This window comes from Pseudorasbora parva, chromosome 3, assembly GCF_024679245.1.
Source record: "Pseudorasbora parva isolate DD20220531a chromosome 3, ASM2467924v1, whole genome shotgun sequence".
Taxonomy (NCBI): Eukaryota; Metazoa; Chordata; class Actinopteri; order Cypriniformes; family Gobionidae; genus Pseudorasbora; species Pseudorasbora parva.
In genome coordinates this window covers 25,826,441-25,853,282 of record NC_090174.1, presented here as the reverse complement: position 1 = coordinate 25,853,282, position 26,842 = coordinate 25,826,441, and the positions used below count along the sequence as shown (strand labels likewise).

Genomic DNA, 26,842 nt, shown 5'->3' with positions numbered 1-26,842 from the left:
CTCAGACCGGCAGAATATGCAGTCAAGAACTTCCTTTTTTTTTAGTCGTTTTTTCCCAAAAAATATTAAGAATAATATAAAACAGTACTCGCATTATGAAATTGATAAGCACAGTTTTCGCCACAGATAGCTGATTTATTGCATATTCATGACACATAAGATTTTTTTTTTTTATATCGTCTCTGATTTAAAATAGGGTATGATGGCATTACAGTTGGTATTTTCACTTAGTTTTTTGTGAAAATCAACATGCTTATTCATTTCTGCGTTTTTCCCCGTAATCATTCATAAATGTTCATGGAAGTTTTTTTGTAGCATGTTATAACAAACATTTCTTATATATATAATTTGTATGTGTTTGTGTATGTAAACAGAAATTGAGACTCATCAGACCAGGCAACATTTTTCCAGTCTTCAACTGTCCAGTTTTGGTGAGCTTGTGCAAATTGTAGCCTCTTTTTCCTATTTGTAGTGGAGATGAGTGGTACTCGGTGGGATCTTCTGCTGTTGTAGCCCATCCGCCTCAAGGTTGTCCGTTTTGTGGCTTCACAAATGCTTTGCTGCATACCTCGGTAGTAACGAGTGGTTATTTCAGTCAAAGTTGCTCTTCTATCAGCTTGAATCAGTTGACCCATTCTCCTCTGACCTCTAGCCTCAACAGGGCATTTTCGCCCACAGGACTGCTGCATACTGGATGTTTTTCCCTTTTCACAACATTCTTTGTAAAGCCTAGAAATTTTTGTGCGTGAAAATCCCAGTAACTGAGCAGATTGTGAAATACTCAGACTGGTCCGTCTGGCACTAACAACCATGCCACGGTCAAAATTGTTTAAATCGCCTTTCTTTCCCATTCTGACATTCAGTTTGGAGTTCAGGAGATTGTCTTGACGATGACCACACCCCTAAATGCATTGAATGATGATTGAATGTGATTGGTTGATTAGATAATTGCATTAATGAGAAATTGAAGAGGTGTTACTAATAATCCTTTAGGTGAGTGTGTGTATGTATGTATTAGGGCTGTTTCGAATGCCATTTTTTGAGCTTCGAAGCTTAGGTGGCAATCAATATCGAATATTCGAAGCTTCGGTGGGTGGGGCTAAATATATAATAATAGTGTCGGTTTGCATTTTTATCATCTTTCACGACTTCACGTTTCACTCTTCGACATCGTAAATGTGTTGTGGCAGACCCAGTGGAGTGCAGTGTTGCATTTGGAGCAATATGATCAGGTGGCACACATACTTTAAATATTAATAAACATTTAATAATCTTTTAAATAGAACAGTTTCCGGTACGCATTACACGGGCAGGTTTATGCTCCGAAAACGGACAGTGCACAAGTGATACAAAACACAAAGTCTGTTGAGAGCAAGAACTTTTATAAGGTATTAATAACGAACCTTTCTTTAAAACAAATGAATCCCAAAACAGAAATTAAATTAGTAACACACAGTGATTTCAACGAACTGTAATAAATAAAGAACACGGTAGCATGCTTATAAACAGTTGAATAAGAATAAATTAATTGTTTTTAAAATGACACAAAATGTAATATCTATTTTATTCTATATAAGGGATTTATTTTGTCTTTATTTTTACGGAAGTCACGTGTTGAAAAAAAAAAAAGAATATTCGAATCTCAAAACTGAAAATCGAATGCCACCTCACCGAACGAATATTCGAATATTCGATTATTCTAGTACAGCCCTAGTATGTATGTATGTATATATTAGGGGTGCTCCGATATTAGAATTGGATATTGGCCGCGATACTGATGACAAAGCTGGATCGGGGATCAGAAAAATGAACAGATCCACGGGCCGATCCAGGTTTTTTTGTTTTTTTTTGTTTTTATCGCAGCAGAACCCTATGTCATTCGTCAGCTTCACGTGTCGCATGCTCGAAGCAACATGGAGCGAGCCAGAGAGTCGGATATGTAGAGATATTTTATGCTTGCCACGCCAACTAGTTCGTCTCTCTGCAATACTACAAAATTTAATCCAGAAACACCATGTTAAGGAGCACGCTGCATTCCTGCAGCTCAGCAGAACTAAAGGAGTGGACAATACAGCCCAGCAACTAACTTTGCACTATGCAAAGGATTAATTTAGTGTAAGTGGTGACTGATAGTGGATATGGATGAAGGCTAATGTAATGAACTGACGGTAACAACACGCTGTTGACGCTCACGCATCTTGAGGAGAAATCAAAAAAGCTCTGCTCACACATAGTAATTGCGATAAACATTCAAAATGTTACGTTTTTATCTTTATAAGAAACAGTTAAACAACATCACACAACCAAATGTGCTGTTTTCCTGAATACCATCACGATTGAAAATGTCACTGATTTCCTATGACAGCTCCATAAACAATCATTACCATTAGTTACTTACATTTTAGATGTAATATTGAGTCCTTTTGTTCTATTTCAGCTGTGAAAATAGTTCCAAACAAAGATTTCAAGCAACAAAGTTCCAAACAGCACAACCATAACATGTCTCACGTGTTTTGAATGATTCAGTGGTTGAATCAAAGATTCAATAACTTGTTCGTAAATGACTGCCTCATTCTTAAAGGAATCAGTCGTTTGAATGAATCGTTTGAATTAATGACTCAATGACTCACTCATTAAGACTCACCTACTGGTGGTTTAGTTTCCTGTATTTTTCAACATTTATTTTGTTTATTCAAAAATACAAATCTCATAACATTTAATGCAGTTGTAATTTTTCTGGGTAAATAATTTAATTTGATTGGTAACATCCCTATATTATTGTGTCTTATTTTAATTTAATGTTCATATCAAATTTAAGAATATAATATGAAACCTGAAGCATAGCTTATATTTAATATAATTAGGGGAAATGCACTTTATAAAGGTAAAATATCTGAAATATGCAGATTTAAAATATGTCAAAGCTGATTGAACACTGAGACTATTGCTTCAGAATAAGTTATATTTACAACACACACACAAATCTAACTTTTTCCAGACAAGCACATTTTTTACTCGGACAAGTGAATGACCATTTTACTTATCCGAAGGAGAGACATGAGCATGCTTAATGTCGAGCCCTAAATTTACATTTTAGATTTGAATGCACAATTGTTTTTTAAATAAATAAGAATTAAACACTTTGCATACATCTGTTATTTTGTCTTATTATCTTTATTTAGTAAAGTCTGCTGCCTTTAGTCTCTTCAAGGTAGGTATACAGTTTATTATTAATTTAACAATAGTATCGGATCGGTATGGACAGATAAACAAAGCCCAGGCATCGGTATCGGGACTGAAAAAGTCGGATCGGTGCACCCCTAGTATATATTTCAATGAAGACCTTATTTACCTGTAATTACATTTTTAATTACATATTTTCATATAATTTGACTGTTTACAATGTGTTTAGTCATGAAATTGTAAAAAATGGTTATCAGGTGGGCAGATGGTAAATGCATAATTTTGTAGTTGAGGGTGGTTACAAAGGTATTTTAGTTAGAGCTGTTGAATGAGTGATCTGTTTTTTCCTTCAACATGAATGTTTCAAACCATTTGAGTAACGAAGTTACTCATTCAGCAGTTTCAAACTGTCAGAGTGTTTTCACAAGAGTGATGCTATTTCTGGGGGTTCAGATTGAGATCATGCGTTTCATTTGCGTCCTACTTGTGCAAAATGAGAGCTGTTGAAGGACACGGTTAACATAAGGCTGTTTTTCAGTCGCATCATTGTCATACTGATGAGCAATGACGTGACATTTTTAGAGGTTTTTGCGGTAGTCGAGACCTTTCAAGAGAGACGGATTTATTGAATGTGCTTGAGAGCGAATACGACCCCTCAATCAAGTCTCAACAAGCCCGCTCTGCCCTCGCTTCCTCCCAGATGAAGTGTTGTAAATTGAGAGGTCCAACTTCTTTCCTGATGGCTGGCATGGACTAACCACAGAAAGGTCATGTCCTGTTTTCAGTGAGCAATCTATGACGATGAAACAAGCAGTAATAATATTACCCTGGTATCTGGTCAGGATCCTTTCATGGCATTTTTGGTGAATAATTCAAAACGCTATTTTTTTATTTTATTTTTTTCAAGCTATATGGATCTAAAAATACAGCCATTGTCTGAAAATCATAACGTATTCAAGTGCAGAGAGATTTGTGCTTCTGGGTGAGGTTTAAGTGCCTGAGTGCTAGAGGATTGACTCTTTTATTGGGTTAATTTTGCAGTCAAACAAGCCTTTTCACTTCAAATGTGAAGTACCACTTTTCTTGTGAAGTGTCATTATAATGTCCTGTTTGTGGGCTAACGATCACATGGTTAACTAGTCACTGCATATTTTGCACTCCTATTTATGGTTCAGAGCTCTGTTGTGTCAAGGCTGTGAATGAAGTTGCAGATGACATGCTGCTGTGGTTATGACCCTTATTTTTGTCCACCGTGCAGCTCATATCAGTTGTTTTCTATTACAGCAAGGCACAAAAAGGGGGTAGTGAGTGTCAAGACTTGCAAGCGGTTTTGGGTGTAATTAAGAAAATGACACCTGTCCCTCTTAACGCACTTCCTGTTCCTCTTTTGCATGAATCGGGTTTGAGTCGAGCAGCCTTTTTACTGTCATGCTTGATGTACTAGCTTCAGTCATCTCAAATGCAAATGTTGCAGATCTTCTGAGAGTGTATTTGAGGAAATTTGGCTTTTGGACTGTACTGAAAAAAAATGCAGATTATTGCAAAACAGTGTAATTGTTATTTAGATTTTAAACCTTTGAAAGGTGAAGCATCAGTTTTGATGTTGTGTTTATACTAGGGCTGCACGACATTGTAAAAATCTTACATTGCAATATTTTGTTTTTCTGCGATTATAAAAACTATTTAACCAGATGATTTGAATATGAGCTATACTGGAAAAGAATAGATCATTCTAGAATAATTGGTCTGATTTTGTAGTGGAGCGAATCTGCATAGAAAATAATAAACAAATCACAAGCATAGATAAATACAATAGAAGAAAGATACAATGTAAATAAGCAGTGCTTTATGTTTTTCAGGTAAATCTATTACCATTGGTGACACAAACAGCTGTGGGTACATTAGGCTGCTGTCCCTTTAAGACAAATGCACACACCTAATATAAATTAACAAATATAACATTGATGCTCATCTGTTTTCTTTCGTAATTGTTGACAACATGGTTTCCCAACATTTTTTCAGTCATGGCACCCTTTGAAAATGTTCAAAATTTTGTGGCCCCCCTTCACATACAATATGCTAGGGGTATAACAGTACAGATTGCTCACGGTTCGGTTTGTATCACAGTTTCAGTACAGTTCGCGGCACCCCGGTTGGGAAACGCTGGTTTACATCACATAACTGTGTTTACGAGGATACTTGCCGAGGTGGGCATTTTGACTTCATTTTGTGTGCATGTGTCCGTTTAAGTTTAAAAGGAACGAAACCGAATTCACCATTCACATTCTGTGTGCACAGAAAACAATTTGTCCTCAACGTAAAAAAACACAAATAATAATCTCACTCTACAATGGTTAAACTTTGTATTTAATCCGTGAATGAAGTGTGACATTCTCAACCTGATAGCAGCTGGTCTGTACGGATCACAGATCATCTACGATCCTCAAACATGACATTGTACATCCTGCGATATGACTATCACGGATGCACATATCACAATATCGAGGCTAAAATGATATATTGTGCAGTCCTAGTTTATGCCATTTTCAGCATCTGCCATTTCACTATAAGACCACCGTCCACGTCAACTTAATCTCCAGAGCTTCTCTGAGATTTCACCATTGCATTTGATAACTATTGTCTTATCATATACAGATAGAAAACGTCTTCATGGCAACTCGTCAAAATTAGTTGGGTTTAACTTGAGCGAAATTGTGAAAGAAATAGAAACGATAGAATGTACTTCTCAAAGTAATAATAATAATTCAGTTTTAATTTGATTATAGTTTAAAAATGAATTTAACTGTTTTATGCCATCTTTTGATTACCACTGTTTTTAATAATAAACGTACAGTATATTAAAAAAAATGTAAACAGACAGAATTTCAGAAGAAATAAACATTTCATAGGGCCCTATTGTAATTTTATTGAAACTGAATAATTCCTTAAATTATAAATGTTTTATGAATTAAATTTATTAGAAACACTTTATTATCATAATTTTGTAAAATCATTGATTTTTTTTACTTTTAATAAATTGTTTTTAATTGTAAAAGTAACACACACACAAAAAAAAAACAGTCAATTTGAAACTGTAAAACTTGTTTTCTCAATTTAGATATTTCTGTAAATATTTGTTTTGATATTCAGAATTTCCTCTTCAAATCACTTTTGGTCCTTTATGAAAAAGTGCCAAAACAAAAAAATGTTTTCGGGCTGCGTCCAATGTCGCATACTCTCTTAATTAGGTACTTATTTGGAGTTACTTCACAACCACTGAACAGTATTTTCTATATAGTGTGAATATAATTTGCACATAGACTACTGCATTCGCCATGTGTCATTACCATGTGACCTACCAGTTTCAGTTACGTTGCTTCACGCTCATTCACAAACTATCTCCTGTGGCCTCATGGGATAGTAAAGTGCCCATCATATGCACACTTCAGATTCTTCCCGGAAGAAGTAGGTCATCCGGGTTCTTTTTGCCTACTCTTTTATGAGTACTGTAAATTCGGGCTTACTACTTTTGTCACATACTGCTATATAAAGTACGCAATTTCGGATGTAGCCATAGTTCAGTACTTACACAAGCGGATATGAGACTTTCAGCTGCTCTTTATCAAGTGCACTATACTGGATGGCTTGGCACAGTAATTTAATGCAAGCATCAATTTCCTAAGAGGAAGAGCTATTTTGAATATTCAGTTTCTGTTCAGTGAAGACACCAGCTAGTGATCAAGCACTGACACGATCAGGCATTCCTCAGAAGGATGAAGGCTGTGCTTGTTGTCTATATCCCATCTGGAAGTGCAGAGGGATCTATTATTTACCCATAGGCCTTGTTGTCAACTCAGGAACTAAACTCTACTGCTATGAAGGAAGAATGGTAAAATCACTAGCCTAAAGGTCTGTTTACACTGAGTCACATGGCATTTGGATGCCAAGATTTAATTGCTTGGCATCCAAACCATTTAAAAGTTGATCATAAACGTGATCCATTTTATAAAGAAATTGTAATATTAGTTATGATTACTCTCTGATAGCAATACAATTGTGATGTAATGGGCTTCAAAGTAATATTGTTTCCTTTTTAAAGGTGCACTGTGTAAAAGCATTTAGTGATGAGGTTGTAAGTTTAAAACCATCTACCGTTCACCCCTCCCTTTCGAAGAAACTATGGTGGCCGACACAGGACAAAGATACCTTCACCTGAGACACCAGATAGTGGCTAGCAGTTTATCCATTTTGGGCTACCTTATAAACATGACGGCGCAAAACAGCGATTTCACTGTAAGGGGACCTGTGCTGTATGTAGATAGGAATGGCTCATTCTAAGGTAATAAAAAGGTAATGGAACATTATGTAAGGTAAGCCCTTTAAAGGGCTGTTGGTAGTGGTAGACCGAAATATCGCCAATCGCTGATATATTGGTCAGTATTTGGTGTGTTTAAAATATCTGCATCGACCGATGTGTTAGAAATGGGACTTTTATTTTGTGCTGAAAACAGCAGTGCTTGAGAACAGCCACGCTCTGTTCATGTTCAGAACACAAATGAAGATATTTTTGTTGAAATCCGATGGCTCAGAAACGTCTCAATTGACACCAATGTCCTTTCCCATAAAAGGCACTGAAGACGTTGTTACAAAGCCCGTCTCACTACAGTGGCTCTACAATAATTTTATGAAGCAACGAGAATAACAGAATAACAGCTTATTAGGGCTGTGCTGAAAAAATCGATTCACCAATTCTGAATCGATTTTCATATTAATTTCCAAAGATCGATCCGTAACTCAGAGGATTGATTTAATAATAGCCCTACATTTTCCCCCGTGAATTTTAATTTGCCGCGCCATTGAATTCACGCATGCGTGCGAGGTGGAAGGACATTAAAACAACGAACATGGCAGCTTTGAAAACTCCAGAACTGCCGCGGACAGAGAATACTAGAGTAGGTAAACAAACACAAGCCGAAGCTCTCGTCACTATACCGCCGCCGCCTTGCTGAAGAAGTGCCGCGGACAGACCGAGTTATCCTCACTCTTCCTCTTCTCTCGTTACCGCGGCGGACAGAGAATACTAGAGTAAGGTAGACGAGTGAACTCGGGCTGCTGGATATGTCGAGAACGCGGCTTACGTCACAGCCCTTCTCGCTGCAGCGCGCGCTTACTGCCAAGGAAATTGTAATGGCTGCCTTGTCATGACAATGTCATGTTTATTTTAAAGATGTATTTTTTGTAATTTATTTTCATATTTCTAATATATTAAATATGAATTAGAATGTAAGTTATGTTAATTATATATCGGCCATCGGTCACCATGCTCTCTAAGATATCGGCATCTGCCATCAAAAAAAAAAAGTATTGGTCCACCACAATTTATTGGTGTGTGAAGAGACCCTAAGGATGTGTGACTTTTGTTGTTTACGTGTTTGCTTGTACATCATCTCACTGGCCAACATCACACATCTGTGTTTTCAGAAGCCTGTGATTCATTTGACCACAGAAGTTTTACTTGAGGACGTTATTATTGTATGCATTGCTGATGTCATTTGTATAGCGCACAAAGCTGCGAGGCAGCCCCGCTGAGAAGAAAACGCAGCCTCTGGGAATTATGAGGGACTCTCCTTCTGCTAACGGTGCAGTTTTACTCACTCAAAGGACTGCTTCATAGAGACTGTCTATTTAATAAATTAATATATAGAGAAGAGGAGCTTAGCCTAGTTAAGCTTTTAGTGTGCCAATTATGTGCCTACACTCTCTATCACTGTGGTTGATCAAATGGGTCAAACATTTGTTTGCCATTTTACATTTCGGCCTGCATATTGTGAGCTTGCGACTGTCATGATCACCACTTTTTCGATGATTATTTATAATTTAGGGGGTGGCTTCAACAACATACATCTTAAATTTGTCATTACTTAATATTATTTAGTTATATTTTGGCTTCAAAAACAAAGATCTAGTCACAAAAACACTGTAAAAAAGTGCAAAAGACTCGAAAGGAATTAAGCAAATGTAGAAATGCCATGAAATATGCATTTGCATTTCTTTTTTCCTGTGCAGTAGTGTGTTACGAGAGCACTCCAAATGAACTCTGACACTTGAACACGTCTGCAGTGCTCTAGTGCGAAGGTTGAATTCTGATTTATTTTAATATTTGCCTGAATACTTTTTTAAAATATATTTGTACTATTGTATTGAATAATATTATAATATTATAATTCTTCTACAATATTTGTTTGCAAAGTTCACTGTAAGTAAATTATTTTTTCCAACATTGTTGTGTATTAGGCTTCAACTGTAAGTGGCATGAACAAAACAGATATTAAAATATTTATATATATATTAGTCAGCGAGACTTTGGTGGACTACATTTGAATTAGTTAGTTAGTCTCAGAAATAAAATTCCACAAGAATTGTCGAAGTCACTCGGTGACAAACTGTTAAAAGGGCTGGTCCATGCAGTAATTATTTTGGGCATAAAATCTCAAGAGGGTAAAGAAAGACCACAAAAAGGTGGTGCGTGACCTTAAACATGACTTATCACTTAAATCATGCAAGTGCCTTATGCACTTTAATGTGAACCTAGATATGTGCCCTTAGTGCATATCCAAGTGTTCATGCAGAGTTTGGAAGCTAAATTAGTTCAAAATAGTGGGGAACGATTCAAATTTCAGGCAGCGTAACTATACTCTCCATTGGGGCGAGAATAGTGTCGTGCGAACCGCCGCAGCACGCAACAGTCTGCTCCGGACCGGAGACACGATTGCAGTGGTGGTCCCAATTCAAAAAGCTAGGAGTACCGCTGAAAATTAACCGAGCACCTCAGCTACAATTTAAAATGTGTATTTTATTTAAAAACAACACCATGTTTTGTAAAGAAATAAAAACTGTAGTGATGCACCTATCTGATTTTTATATATATATATATATATATATATATATATATATATATATATATAATATTTGTTGTTATTATTTAGTATTATTATTATTAACGATTAATTATTTTTCTTCTTTTTTTCATTATTATTATTTTATTAAAAAATTTAACAAGCAAATTGGCCATTTCCGATACCGGCTGCCGATTGTTTTTCTTTGTTTAAGCACATTTATTTGTTGTTTATTTGCTCAATAACACTGACCTGCGGCTCGTATTTTTTACCGTAAAACAAGCTTTTGTGTGAATAGCCCCTTAGATTTTTTTCTGCCTTTGGGAGTACATTTATATAGACAAACACAACATTTATCAACCAGAATCCTCCAGAAATGCCATGATCAGTTTGCCAAATTTATTTTGCATTTCATTACACACAGAGTACAATAGACATGTGAAACGTTGAACTGCAGCATCTCTTTTACACTGAGCAAAACCGAAAACTGACATTCAGCACAACTGAAAATCTCTGGTCTGGTGAAGTGTGAGTGTGGGAGGGCTGCATGCCCACATGATGTCATGCTGTCTGCAGTCAGTGTGACATTTCAACATGGGCAAGACTCTGAAAATATAACAGTTGTTCCTGTGTCTCACTCTCATCTATCACCTCCGCCATTCACCTGCCATCACTTCCTCTTCACCACATCCACAACACGCAAATACACACATCAACAATAACACGTACATATATAGACTCGTAGAGTGAATCTAAACAAAGTATAAGCGCTTGTTTTTTGAACTTTAATTTAATAATAAAGAGTGTTTTATGAAAAGTAGATTTGAAGACTTCAGTTTGGCTTGTTGTTGTAAAGACTTTTTTGACTTTTAAACCAGATGAGAATGATTTACTTCAGGAATGCAACCTTTTTGACATGAAGGTGTGCTTTTCACTGTATTTAAAGGGTAAAATGTCATAATTTTCTGAAGTTTTTTGAAATATGAATGTATTTCTTTCCTCTGCTGAACACAAAAGATATTTAGATGAATATAGGTAATCAAACAGTTGACAGACCCCATTGACTCCCATAGTATGGGAAAACAATCATATGGATTCAATGGGCCTGTTTGGTTACCCATATTCTTCAGAACAAGGAAAGAAATTCATGCAGGTTTAAAACAACTTGAGGGTGAGTAAACAATGACCGAAGTTTCATTTCTGGGTGAACTATCCCTTCAAGGATGCAAGATTTTTCAGTAACATTTTGGTTATCAGCTTTTTATTTATCTGTATTTTTAATTATTAACTGAATATTATATTTTGCCTGCTATTTTAACGTTTAGATTCGTATTTAGTTAAATTGTTAAATGTAATCTTCGGCAAATATCCAAAAAAAAAATTTTTTTCATACTGTACATTTATCATGTTGTAATGCCTAAACTCAATTGTAGCTTTTAAAACAAGTTGTTTAGTTATTTTTTATTTTTTATTAAATGTTTTGAATTTTCAGCCATTGGCCTTGTCCCAAATGGCACACTTTTCATATGCACTGTTTAAGTCCATGACATAAGTAGGATGTCCCTTTTTGTCATTTTATGATTCAGAAGGGTGCCTGTGAGGGTGCTTTGCTGTCGATATGCGATCATCAATGCACATTTTTGCTGAGCCCGCACTGGTGCAAGATCCACAGCAGACTTCATCCCGACAGTCAAAACGGGGTTACAAATGTGTTTAAGGTGCCATTTGGGATAGGGCTAATAATTCCTTATGGATGTTGGCCATGACATGAAGGATATTAATATAATTAATATAATTTAATATAATTATCAGTATCAGCCAAAATATGAAATTAATGTGTCTCAAGTGTAGGCTATATATGTATCACACGATGATCTTATTATGCAGAGATCCTCATTTTGAACCATTTCTTGCCGTATTATTTTGAGAGCAAATAAGAAAGCAGACCCAACTACATTACCATGTGCACAAGTGGCACTGCAGGACCCACTGGATAAGCACTTTACTTGTTTTATTTTATTTATGTTTATGTTTCATCCACAATGCGCAGTCCAGTGATCAGCTGATGATGAGGAATGATTACTGCAAGAGGAATTAAATATTTTTTTAAATAAACAACTAAATAAAATAAAAAAAGCTATGTTTAATATGAATCGTTCTCACCCTTAAGTGTTCAATGTGTCGGTGTCAAATATTCAGCCAGCCACATACTAAAGAAATTAAAATAATGAAATGTAAAATAAAACACAGCACAGTCTTCACTGGAAGAATTAAACCCGGTTTGATTCTTATTAAAGCTAGTCCTTCGGTCCTTCAGTCGATGAAGTGAGTGATTTTCCTAGTCTTTTGTTGTTTGATTAATATTAAGAACACAGACGATAGATAGGGATAGTTCACTCAAAAAAATATGTTCACCCTTATGTCTTCCTAGTTGTATATTTGACATTCTTCTTTCAGACGAATACAATCATTAATCATACAGTTATATAAAAAAATGTCCAAGTGGCTTCCCCAAGCTTTATAATGGCAGTTTTTGTTTTGAAGTCCAAAAAAGCTTGGCATGACTGGGGGGTTAATGAAGGCCTTCTGATGCAAAGTATTGTGTTTGTGTAAGAAAAATATCCATATTTAAAACTTTATAGACTAAAATAACTAACTTACAGTGGACAGAGGTACACAACTCGACTTGTGGCAAAAGAGTAAGCCCTGACACAGTGTATAGGATGCTTCGACACGTCTCACGGATACGGCTGGGCAACAAACTCAAGCCTCTCTTCTCTTAGTTAGTTGTTAATTGTTAGTTGTTTTAGTCTATAAAGTTTTAAATATGGATATTTTTCTTACACAAACGCATCACTTCTCTTCAGAAGGCCTTTATTAATCGCTCTGAGCCATGTGAAGCAGTTATGGATAGATGCACGTCTATGGACTTCAAAACAGAAATTCACAATCACTGCCATTATAAAGCTTGGATTAGGCAGGACATTTATTAACATAACTCTGATTGTATTTATCTGATAGAAGAAATTCATATACACCTAGGATGACTTGAGGGGGAGTAAATCATGGGCTAATTTTTATTTTTGGGTGAACTAAGGAAAAATGCCGCCTAAGGAAAAATGGAAGTTCTCTTTCGCGCTTTTAATATCAAGCATGTCACATTTTATGAAAGTCATGTTACTTGATTTTACTTTGTTTATTGATTTTTCTTTTTGGGCTTTTAAGGAGGAGTGAAAGTACACCACTAAATGAACAGAATGGGGCAAAATAACTTTTTTTTTTCTTGATTATCGTTTTTTCATAATGGCTGGAAACCAAGATTGAAATCGAAACTCAATTCCGATGAATCACACAGCCCTATAAGCTACAACTGGCTTACGTGCAGTCTCCATCCTACATTTGTAGGGTTAAATACACGTCAGCTCTGTCTTTTACTCGTACTATTTCGTCTTCTGTCTTTCAAACCCAGTTGCAAAACACTAAAATCAGATACAAGTCTTTTTTCTTTTTTTCTCTCTCTCCACAGATCTAAAATCTGAAACATTAACCGGTGGTGTTAGAAAAGCTACTGTTTAATTTAGAGACCTTCATGTTTTTAGTAGCTGAGGCTCTGCGGTAAAAGCTTTTTACAATTTCTTCCTGTGCTGAGGCACCTTTTCAGAGCAAGATTTCACTTTCAATATTTCCGCATGAGTTTTTGGTGGAGAAAAATTCTGCACCCAGAGCCCTGTCACATCTCTGTGGAGTGAGAGGGCTGCTTGCATGCTTTTCTTCTTTTAAAAACTCCAATGCAATCTCTGCAGGTCTCTTTTTACAGAGCTACTGCATTATAGCGAAGCTTTTTCCACAAATCTGGAAGGTGATTTGGAATAAGATCCACTAAATATAGGCTTATGTCAGCCTGCCAAAAAGAGCCTTTAAAAACCTACTTCGGCATTTACATTCAGGGTTGCGTTCAAAAATCGATGCTGATGGACCAAATAGAGGAAGACACTAAAATCTGATTTATTGCTGACTAACGTCTTGATCTGTGCTTGCTTTCTTTCAGATGGTACCATGGAATGTTGGACAGAACCATCGCAGAAGAGCGATTGCGTCAGGCTCGGACACCGGGCAGCTACCTCATCAGGGAAAGCGACCGCCGGCCTGGCTCCTTCGTACTGTCCTTTCTCAGTGTGACTAATGTGGTCAATCACTTCAGGTGAGCAGTGCCAACTGGACTATACAGTTTAACTAATGCACACAAAACCCCATTACATTTCACAAAATGAAATGTCCCATCAAGCAGACAGCTGTTGTACAATAGTCTTTATCTATTAAACACATTAAACCTTGTCCTGCACTGGATTGACTATAGACATGACTGATGCCTCAAATCATGTGAATTGATGTTTTACATTTCTAAATGATTAGATTTATGATTTTCACCTGGTAAACCTTAAAAACCATAAAAAGCCAAATAAAACCCTTATACGTGCGTGGATGGTGGCCCTGGAGCCATATCTATAGACCAAATGCTTTTAAAAATGTATTGTATTCCTGTGATGGCAAAGTTTTTAAAAAATGTTTCAGCATTATCACAATCATCATTTACATTTACATTAATGCATTTAGCAGACGCTTTTATCCAAAGCGACTTAGAACTGTGGAGTACAGGAAGCAAACCAGCATGAATAAGTAAAGAAATGCAAAAAATGTATGAAATACAAACTTTTGGACATTACTCAGAGTAACCTAAGGTAGAATAGGGAGGGAATAAAGGAAAAATAGAGTGGGGAAAAAAATTGGTGTTTTTTTTCTTTTTTTCTTCTTCTCTTTTTTTCTCCAGTCTAATATGCTAAATTGCTGCTCAAGAAACATTCATTAATATTATCAATGTTGAAAACAATTGTGCTACTTAATATTTTTGTGGAAACGGTGATAAATGTTTGATGAATGTTCAAAAGAATTTATTTTAAATGGAAATTCTTTATAACATAAATGTATTTTACTGTCACTTTTGATCAGTTTAATATACATTCTTGCTAAATAAAAGCATTTCATTCTTACAAAAAAGAGTAAAAATATGATGATGACCCCACATTTTAGAATGGTAGTAAACATTTAATAGTTTAGCAAACACTTTTTCAAAGCAAATTGCAAATGAGGAGCATGAAAGAAAGTAATCATAACACCGCGTCCTCAGCAGATACAACACAACGGCTCCACACGTCGATAAAGGGTTCCGCACCAATCAGAGTTTTTGTCTTGACCAGCCGTGAGCGCTATTCGTGATGACTATTGTAGAAACCGTTTCTATTTCCGCGACGTCCCATCTGGAACAACAACATACAAAGTACGAAAATGACAGGTGCTGTTTGTATGCATGTGCTTTATTTAATGTTAAAAGCATCTAACGCGAGATTGAATATCGTTTTGCGTGACATTTATAGACGTACTGAAAGCGACAATGGATAATTCACCTCAGATCTTGAAAATAAATAAAAGGAAACAAGAATGTTCAAACTGTCTACTGTCATTGTGAACAAACATTGTGTATTATACATTGTGTATTCCATGACAGAGACTTTTTTAGTATGTTTTAATAATGATAAAATTCATATTATTTTTGAATTTAATAATGTACTCATAAAATTTGTTGTGAATGCAGTGCGCTTGCCCAATGCCAACTTTCAAGTATAGGCTATTAGTACACTAGCTAGAGCTAGATGCAATAACATCATATTTCTTAATGATAAACACTGGCATTTATAGCAAAGGTTACAAGCTGTCTTTCATCAATATTGAACAAACTTGTTCAGCTCATGAGGATCAATTTATAAAGAAACAAGCAATAGACAAACAATCAAAAGTCTTTTAGTAATACATTTATCCTATTCTCCATGACACGTGCTTATAGAGTGTTACATTGTCTTGCTGCTGTAAAATCAAGCTGTCACATTTAAATAAACATGACCATTTGCACAACTTGAGCTTTACAGCCACTGCAAGTGATTCTGTGGTCTTGTTGAATGTATTTGGAATGACTCACAGAAGTAAATACTTTATCCCAATAAATGTCAGTCGGATTCAGCCAGGCATTATCATTTTAATGAAGTAAGGCAAAACACTTTCTTCTTCTTGTGCTTGTGCAGGATCATTGCGATGTGTGGAGATTACTACATCGGTGGGCGCCGCTTCTCGTCCCTGTCAGACCTCATTGGTTACTACAGCTATGTGTCTTGCCTACTGAAAGGTGAAAAGCTGTCATCTCCAGTGGCTCCCCCAGAGGTACAATCAGAACTTCTGACCTTATGAATAAACACTCGTATTTGTTGCAATAGCTAAAGGTTGTAGATCCAGAAGCAGGATTGCATTTTGTTAATCTTTCAGTGCTGATCATCATAGCAGTTATATGCGCCATGGTCCTTATGGTGTTGCTGTAACCTCTTATTCCCCTTCCAGCCAGTGGAGGACAGGCGACGAGTGAGGGCCATACTCCCATACACCAAAGTGCCAGAAACTGATGAGATCAGGTATAGAAAACTTCTTAAAATTCATTCTATCATATCTCACAATTCACTCCGAACTGTTGCAGGCAGGAACAGGCTAACTGTGTCCTGCCTGTTCGAGGAAATGGAATTAAAACCCATTTTAATGTTTAAAACAAGGGTTGTACGATTGATTATATTTTAATTGCGTTCACCATTTCTGCTTCTGATTAAGCAAACATTTCTGCGATATTGGCCCGCCGATATTGAATTGATTTTATGAGGTAACTTTACAGAATAGAATCACGTTAAATAACAGATTATTTTCACCCTAAGAACAACAATGCAATTTGATGTTTAGTCACGGGTTTGATTTACTGACACACAGACAAAGAACATCTGACTATACATGAATCATTACATTTTAGATCAGGCATTAGAATGAACAGTTACATGTTGCTTTACTGTCGAGCCCAGGCACTGCACAATATTTTGCAATCCTCACCGGCATGTTTATTTGTTGGTAGCTCGTTCTGGTTTAACATTAGGCCTATGTTACATGCACCAATCGGGGGTGAGGCTAAACAGGCAGTGATGAAGTAGGTGTTGATCTTCTTCTGCAGAGGCGGGCTTGACGTCAAAGATTCACACTTTGAAAAACCTGTTAATTAAAGCTTTTATTGGACTAACAAATATGTTTTCAGCTCTGAAACTTACAAGATGTCATTATAGTATGATGAACTCTTATACTGTATGTGAAAAGCTCAAGGAAAATGTATTTCTCAGTTCATGACCCCTTTAAACCCATTGAAATGTTCGAAACAAGGGTTGTACGATTATTCAATGTTTTAATTGTGATCACAATTTCTGCTTCTGATTAAGCATTTCTGCGATACTGGCCCGCCGATAAATCTTTGCTTTTATGAGGTATATTTTGTGAACTTACCAAACAAAACAATGCTTTGTGCTGGGCTAAATGCACTCAATGCATTTATGTACATATAATGGTATTTTTACTAGCTGAAAACACACAAAGAGCTTATAAAATGTGTTACACATAAATGAAGATCTGCTGTGAGGAAGCTTGAAGATGAAGCTTGTACTGAACCATAATGGGCAATGGTGATGAGAACTATGTCCTCTTTAGTGTCACGTCTTGTGACCTCACATCCTGTTTTTGCTTCCCTAAGAATCCTTTGGTCCTTGTTGCGTATATATTTTAGTCATACCGCAACAGCGGACACATTTTTTTAAGGGGTCTTGTGTCCACTTGTTTCGTGCCAGGGTTAGAATAGCACTTGAAATAAAATGAACCGGACTTGGTCACACCAGAGTTTGTTTTAATTGAACCAAACCTGCCAAGTGTGCTCACACACTTAATGTATTTGACAAATATAATAATTAATTATAATAATAATAATAATAATAGATTTTATTTATAATGCACTTTTCATTCCGAAGAATCTCAAAGTGCAACAAAGGGGAAAAAAATAACAAAAAAATGAATAACAAGTAAAAATATAGAATACTACAAACAATCAACCAACACAGAAAACAGTACAGAAACAGAGCTGATGGTGAACAGAAAACAGAGCTGATGGTGAAAGTCTCTGTTAGCTCCGCAGCACGCTGTGGTCCACTCTATGTTTCAAATTTCTCCCAGCGGCAGTGTCCTGATGACATCATCGACGACAGCTGAAGACCAGATGTTGGGTCTTCATGACGATTCAAACGATGGGATCGCCGCAGCACCATGCAGGAGGCAGAACATTTTTCTGGGCACTTCTGTGGACACACCAGGCTCGGCGCGGAAGTCCAAGCCGCTCCACGGCCGCAATGCAAGACGGAACAGTGGCGCAGCCGAGAAGCGGAACATCCCAACATCATGCCGGACGCCGATGAAGATGGCCCGGATGATGCTAGCCCGGTGCAAACTTCAGCCATTATGTAGCTTAATCCCGAGGAAGCAGTGAGCAGCCGCGGCGAGCAACATCAAATGTCCTCCAAACCAGAACCAACCGCAGCAATTCAAACATAAACATCAGAGAAGCGGTGGAAAACGGCGAAACGACGAACAACGTCCTCTCAGTGGCTGCCAGCAGTCAGCAACAGTCCCAATTGTAGCTCTGACTGTTAGACTACTCACAAACATAAGGAAATAATATAAAATCTAAATCTAATAGTACATTAACATGATTTGTGGGTGGAGAAGCGGCGAACAGACAACGCCAGCGTCCTCTCCCCCACGTTCCATTCACGAACGTTAATTCGTGAAACCCCCACGTTAATTCAAGAAACTTGATGACGCAAACTCCTGCATATGAATTGGCATTCTCTTGATTTGTGTTTGCATGAAAGTGCAATAATTCTGATCAAATTTAAATATAAATGGTAACACTTGATTTTAAGGTGACATAGTTACATGTTACTAAACGTACTTACTATAGTAATAACAGTAAATTGTGCATAATTACAAGTAACTACCGGTAACCCTAACTGTAATGTTACAGTAAGTAAATGTAGTGGTAATTAATATTGATATTGATTATTGCACTATTTGAGTAAGTACAATATAACATCACCGTAAAACAAGTGCAACCAAATACATTTCTCAAATAAGAATTATAATTTTTGACTAAGTTGATTAAATAGATTATCGGTTTAACCATTACCATGCAACCCTATTTTAAACAAATTCTAGATTTCAATTCAACACTTCAGTAATACCACTCCATCCATTTCTCCATCCAACTATAACTCAGACATACCACATCCGTGTCACTGTTTCCCACCATTTATGCATAAGATGAATTCTCTTTTGCCTAATGAAATATTAAAATGTCCGTCAGACTTCAGAATGTTGGGTGGAAGAAGTAGGTCATTCCGGTACTTTTTCCTAGTATTTTGAGTATTCTGAAATATTACTCATTTCACACGCTGCTTTTCACATACTGTATAGAAGGGAAGCAGACATATTTGTATGCGGGGCAGTTCTTGGAGCCCCTAGCAATGAGCTGCCGATAGAAATCACTTGTGTTAAATAAGAGAGACATCCAAAATGTGCAGTGCTTGGCTAGTCCAGGACTTGGTTCACCTGAGTAGTTGGTTTGCCTTATCTTCCTCTGTGGTGTTAAAAAGCTACAAAAAGTAACTGTACAGGAAAGCTATTTAGATTCCAAGAAAAGCTGGAAAATCCTGTATTATAGACTAATTCCCAACCTAAATTTAAAACCTTTTAAAATAATATTTGGAGCATTTTATGGCACCTTATTTCGAAAAAGCAATTTCAAAATATAAATACCCACAGGGACCCTCCAGTAACTTTATCAGAAAAACAGATGTTTTCTGCCAGTCACATTTATATTTACTTTTACATTCAAACTGCTGATTTTCTAAAAGAATATCTGAAAAGATCAAATATCTTTTTATTAAACAATTTTTTTTAAACGTTACTTATAAAAAACATTACTTATTGAAAATGTACTCAACTTAATTTACTCTACTTTATTGTGTCTCAAGTTTTCTCAAAGGAGACATGTTTATCGTTCACAATGAACTGGAGGATGGTTGGATGTGGGTGACCAATGTTCGGACAGAAGAACAGGGCCTTATCGTGGATGATCTTGTAGAGGAGGTGGTAAGTGTCTCTGAGCTTTTATCGTGTTTCAGGTATCTTCCTGTGAAATTGCACATTGATTTATTTGAATATATTTGCAGGGACGAGAAGAGGATCCACATGAGGGAAAAATGTAAGTACAGTTGCACTAGCCCTCCAAACATCTACTATAATATAATGCAGGGCTCCAGACTAACATTTGGAAAAAAAGTTAATTTAAACATAAAATTACTATTGTTTACTATTACTATACTATTGTACTATTCGAAAGCAATGTGTGTGTGTGTGGTGGTGGTGGGGGGTATCACATTTAAAGAAATATAGTATTTGACCATGTCTAACATGTATTCAAATGTAAAACCTACAAATAAGTAAGCAGTTATGATATGCAATAATTTAAGCAACTTGACTATATTTATTAAAGAGCCACAAAATGACTCTAATTTGCCTCTTTGCATTGCAATTTTTTTGGCTTTGGAAAGAGCCTAGAAGGAAGAAGGTTCGAGTGAATGGAAATAATGAGCTGTCTTTAAAACAGTCGTGAGAGGTCTACAGACACTTAGTTTTTAAACATTTATTTAATTGAAAAATAGTTAAGGTGTACGGTCACATTTTACAATGATAGTAAGGAATATCTCAGGGCTTAATACCAGAAAAGCATAACATTACAAAGTTGAATCTTTAAAATAACACTGTAAATGCGGTTCATGTAATAATCAATGCACACTATGCTGTGCTGTTTACCAAAAATTGATGCAAATGCCTGTATAGTGAAGCTGTTGTCTATTCAAATGTATTGACGCAGCGCTGGTTTGTTTAGAACTATTAAGAGTGCCGTGATCATGTGACCGCATGCGAGATGAACGCATGTCGCAACTCTGTTATTCAACGGCTCTGGTTTTAACTGTTTTGCCACACTAAGTGCGCCAAAACGCAATCTGTTGTTTGAATTTCATATTAAAACTTTTTTTTTTTTTTTTTTTTTTTTTTTTTTATGTGAAGCTTAGACTTTTTTTCATATCAAAAACAATATGGATTTTCTTGGCCAGAGTGAGACGGTAAGACAGAACCCGAACGTGTGTGTCTCACGACAAATGTGTGAGAGTTGCGTTTGGTCCACAAGACCCCATTTCGCCTGGCGGTGTGCAGCGCATTTTTTGTAACTGCATGCGTGGCTCCGCATCCGAAGATGAACAAGTTCTAGGCGAATCTAGCCGAGCATGACGTCTCATCACACCGGCACCCAGTTTGCACATACAAATTAGGTGCTTATATTTGCAAAATGAGCCTACAAAAGCAGAAATAAGTCATTTTAAATTAAGATCCGTGTTTAATAAAAAAAAATCACAAAACTAAAATGTTAGGTTAAATTAGGAAATATTTAAGAGATTGTTAATTTAGTTGTATATTTTGTTCTCATGTCACAAGTAATAATATCAAGGTTTACTGAGTTTTACACAATTCTTTTGTAGTGTGGTTTTTGGTGAAGTGTACTAAAATAAATAGCATCACCTGTGTACATTATCCCAATTCTTCTCAACGCTTTTTCTTGATGGTTTATACAGCTCCTCCGAGTCGCCCTCTGTTGTTTTAAAAAAATAACGCAACGGTGAGCGCGTCAAGTAGAAACACCTTGTCCTTTTAGGTTGGGAAGAGCACGAGCAGTCAACGGAGGCTCGCACAGCGGATCAGTGAGTGAGTGAGTGAGTGAGTGAGTGAGTGAGTGAGTGAGTGAGTGAGTGAGTGAGTGAGTGAGTGAGTGAGTGAGTGAGTGAGTGAGTGAGTGAGTGAGAGCTAAGGAAATGCAGCTGAACAAATATGCGTGTGTCTTAAATAGCATAAAACAATTCATGATGAAATGCATTATATGGCGACCAGTGTTGATTCTGTGGCAGACCGAATTTGATATGAATTGATAAGCAGATACAATTAACTTTTATTAACAACAGTAGTGTTCAAAAACCTAATATTTATAAGGAACATTTTCATGTTCTACTCTTATTAAATGTACCATTGTTTTCTAGCCTATAGTATCACACTGAACTGACTGATAACTTAAAAGGAGCACTCTTGTTTTGTTTACTTGTTTTCTAGGTAATTCAGTCCCAATTTGAAGAAAAGTTTTTGTTTTTCATGAGACTGTGATGGCTTACTTTTTTCCATATATTAAAGGGTTAGTTTACCCAAAAAGGAAAATTAGCCCATGTTTTACTCACCCTCAAGTCATCCTAGGTGTATATGGCATTATTCTTTCAAACAAATTTGTGGACTTAAACCCCTTAAATTTGTTCATGGCACAAGGTTTCCACTTCAGCGAGCCACTTCAGAGTGTTTGATCTGATATCTATGGTTTATAACAGAATTCTGTGCCGACCGCTTCCCACCAGATCTCCCTATAGCGTTATTAATTCTGTGGTGAATACAAACTCTTTCTCACTGGATCTCCCTGTGTGTGTGTGTGTGTGTGTGTGTGTGTGTGTGTGTGTGTGTGTGTGTGTGTGTGTGTGTGTGTGTGTGTGTGTGTGTGTGTGTGTGTGTGTGTGTGTGTGTGTGTGTGTGTGTGTGTACTTTTTTTTTTTTCTTTGATAAATAGTTGTTTTTGAATGCCTGTCAATGGAGAAACATAATTGTTGCCCTTAAAATTGTGTATTTACGTCTTGTATTAACTGCCCATGTTAAACAGCCAAACCTTTGACTCCTTGGTCTTATCTAACCCTATCCAAATTGCTCAGAATCATGAAACGATCATTTTCCCTGCTGCCATCTTTGTTTAGTTCCTCATGTGTATCTCTTCTGCCCAGTTAGTTTTAGTTAGTTCAGTGTGCCATTGCAGAAGAAACATCTGTCAGAATCAAGAGCGATGCTACACTTGCGTATGAAAGTGAGCGCTTGAGCCTGAGGCTGTGTATCTGATCAGAGTTGATGCCTTATGCTGTGACCGTATTATACTACTCTGACTCAGACCTGACTCACAGAGCCTGGGGTGCTGCCCTTTTGGCCCTGCTTTCTTGTCTCATTTCCTGTTTCCCTTTGTTTTTCCTTTTCTATCTTCATAGCTGGTACCACAGGAAGATCAGCAAACAAGAGGCGTACAACCTGCTAATGACAGGTACACGAGCGCAGCATAAAACGCTGGCTATTACATGTTTGTGTAATGAGCATAATAAAATAATGACAAGTGATTTCAGGTGGTTCTCATTCTAATTATTACACTTTTCAGTATCAGTTAAAATGGATATTTTATTGTTTATCTATATTTACATTTAGATTACCATTGTATAATCTAATACCCTCATAATATTAACAGTTAACACATATTAACTGTCATCCTCCTTTTTGAACATTGACATGAAAATGCATTATCCAAACTTAAATGGTTGTAATTCATGAATGCTTTGGAATTCTGATCGGTTTTATTTTAAAGACACTCAGATTATTGTTGAAATAAAACACTTAAAAGCTAAAGATGTTTAAGTTTACTGTTAAGCAAATCTACTTGAATGTATATTTTACAAAATAATTTTGACAAAAATTTCTAGAGACTTTTTAAAAAGGTGTTATACTATTTATTTATGTGTTATCTTCTCACAAATGAATACGTCTCGTATCACTCCTATCACAAAACATTTGCCAAATATGGAACCTTGAGTCTCATAATTTTCCAATGATATGTGTTTTGTTACGATTAGAAAAAGATTTGATTATAAAATAGTGCAGTACAACTCATGATATGAAAAACAACACCACCCACTAAAAGGATTTAAAGTGTTGTTTCTTTGGTAGTGCAACACCACAGGATGTATTTTGTGTGTTTAAACTTTCAAATGATACCTACTTTATTACTTTATTGCCCTATAAGTGTATTTACTCACCCTCATGTCATTCCGAGCCCTACTGAAGTCATAAAATAGATTTGTTGGAGGAACACATTAAGTAATTCAAGTCAAGTCACCTTTATTTATAAGTGCTTTTTACAATGCAGACTGTTTCAAAGCAGCTTCACAGTGTTAACAGGAAAGTAATGCAACAGAATTTACAGCCGCTTTGGAGAAAACAGTGATGTCATCCAGCTCAGTTCAATTACAATATGGTGTCAATGCGGGCAGATCAGTAATATAGTTGAATATTTAGTGTCCCTGACTAAGCAAGCCAAAGGCAAAAGAAGTGACAGAATGGAGGGGAGAAAAACTTGGGAGAAACCAGACCATGATAATGACATTACTTCCTCTTCTAGTAAAGGATAACTGTTCCTTTAAATCATGTGTTATTGTTTAGCACTTTGATATATGAAGGCATTATATGCATCATAATAAGACATTATAAGCATCATCTGTCTTATTTGGCCTACTTGATCTTGTATGCATTAGCATTTATTACAGACCCCTAAAAGGGGCAAATTCATTAAAGATAATTAATTCATGTTAGAGTAAAACAGAAGCTGTTATTATTTCATAACTGCCATTTAAATCTACTCAAAAGCTCTTCTAACGCACTGCTTCTCTGCTTTCCAGTTGGCCAGGTCTGCAGCTTTCTGGTCAGGCCGTCAGACAACACACCAGGCGACTACTCCCTCTTCTTTCGTACCAATGAAAACATCCAAAGGTTCAAGATTAGCCCCACTCCCAACAACCAGTACATGATGGGAGGGCGGTACTATAACAGGTAGGACTGCAGGCTAAGGCTTTAAAGTGCCCTGACACTGCTTATGTAGGATCTGGCTGAAAATAACTTAACTTATATCCTGCTCTAAAACACCTTTTTGAAACGCCTACATATACAATTGGTCAACAGTTTGTGAAATATTGTTACCTTTTACAATACATTTACATTTTAGCTTTTTTATTTTAATATACTTTAAAATAAAGTTCATTTATGTGACGCAAAGCAGAATTTCCAGCATCCAGTCTTCAGTGTCACGTTATCCTTTAGAAATCATTCTAATATGCTGATTTATTATCAATGTTGGAAGCAGTTGTGATGATTCTTAAAAAAAAAAAAAAAAAAAATATATATATATATATATATATATATATATATATATATATATATATATATATATATATATATATATATATATATATTTCTATATATATCTATAATAATATATATTATTTTCCTAGTTTTCCAGATTGACAATTTTGCAGACCCTAACAAAAAATTCAGTAAACATTTTTTTCCTTTTAGAGAGAGAGAGAGAGAGAGAGAGAGAGAGAGAGAGAGAGAGAGAAGCAATGTTGTATGGTTTGGAGACAGTTGCACTGAGGAAAAGACAGGAGGAAGAGCTAGAAGTAGTAGAGCTGAAGATGTTGAGGTTCTCTTTGGGAGTGACGAGGATGGATAGGATCAGGAATGAGTACATCAGAGGGACAGCACATGTGAGATGTTTTGGAGACAAAGTTAGAGAGGCCAGGTTGAGATGGTTTGGACATGTTCAGAGGAGGGAGAGTGAATATATTGGTAAAAGGATGCTGAGGTTAGAGCTGCCAGACAGGAGGTCAAGAGGAAGACCAAAGAGGAGGTTCATGGATGTAGTGAAGTAGGACATGAAGGAAGTCGGTCTGAGAAAATAGGATGCAGGGGATAGGGCTAGATGGAGGCAGATGATTCACTGTGGCGACCCCTGAAGGGAACAGCTGAAAGAAAAAGAAGAAGATAAAATTAGATAAGATAGATTATATTGATAAAAAGTGATAGTAAAGATTTATATTGCTAGATATGTTTTCTATTTTTAATAAATGCTGTTCTTTTTAACACTTTATACATCAATGAATCCTGTACCAAATGTTCCAAAGAAATATTAGCAGCAGAACCGTTTTCAACATTGATAACAGAGTATCAAAATAGCAAAGTAGAATTTCTGAAGGATCATGTGACACCGAAGACTGAGTAATGGCTGGTGAAAAATCAGCTTTGCGTCACAGAAATAAATTATATTTTAAACTATATTAAAATACAAAAATGTGTTATAATATTTCCCATTATTCCTGTTTTGTTTTTTTAAAATAATAAATGCAGGCTTGATGGGAATGAGACTTTTTTTCCCAAAAACATTAGTAATGTTTTTACAAATAGTAAAGTTTCCAAACTTTTGACTAGTACTATACATTTAGTAATTATATTGTAATTCTTATATTATCAGTTATATTACTGATTTGGTTGCAGATATTGCAGATGGCTTTACATTTATTACTATTACAATTCTAATACAAACGTACACCTCCAGCATTTATGATTATTACATACAAAGTTGAATAATTTGTGCGTACACATAATGCAATATTAATTTATCTGTAAAACTGTTCACACTACAAGTAATCTAAAGAGATTTCAGTCTTATGATCTAAAAATCAGATTTTTGCTGCCTGTCTGAAGGCATTTTTGATATTAAACCCTGGCCCATATATTGTGCCGCAGAGCTGATTTAATTAAAATGTAATACCTTTTAATTTTGTGCACAGTAATGAAAAAATCACAGCTTTACATCCAGCTGGTCTATAATTAAATAATGCTCTTTCTGGCAGTGTCGACGATATTATTGAACGTTACCGAAAAGAGCAGATCGTGGAGGGTTACACTCTGAAAGATCCTGTCTCAGTCCAGGTAAATGAAAGGCCATTCCAACAAGCTCAGATATCACTGAAGATCATCTCAATAACAAGCTCAATTCTCTGTACTTT

The 26,842-nt window shown here is 36.2% G+C and overlaps 1 protein-coding gene across 2 annotated transcripts in view; it reads left to right on the top strand.

Annotated features, from left to right (window-relative positions):
- Positions 1-26,842, top strand: part of rasa1a (RAS p21 protein activator (GTPase activating protein) 1a) — a 64,610-nt gene that overhangs the window by 8,541 nt on the left and 29,227 nt on the right. For both annotated transcript variants that reach the window (XM_067438240.1, XM_067438241.1), the window contains exons 2-9: positions 14,128-14,280; positions 16,214-16,349; positions 16,524-16,594; positions 20,069-20,186; positions 20,267-20,298; positions 23,222-23,274; positions 24,677-24,827; positions 26,687-26,765. In XM_067438240.1, the coding sequence (XP_067294341.1) occupies positions 14,128-14,280; positions 16,214-16,349; positions 16,524-16,594; positions 20,069-20,186; positions 20,267-20,298; positions 23,222-23,274; positions 24,677-24,827; positions 26,687-26,765 (793 nt within the window). The remainder of the gene's footprint in view (positions 1-14,127; positions 14,281-16,213; positions 16,350-16,523; positions 16,595-20,068; positions 20,187-20,266; positions 20,299-23,221; positions 23,275-24,676; positions 24,828-26,686; positions 26,766-26,842) is intronic.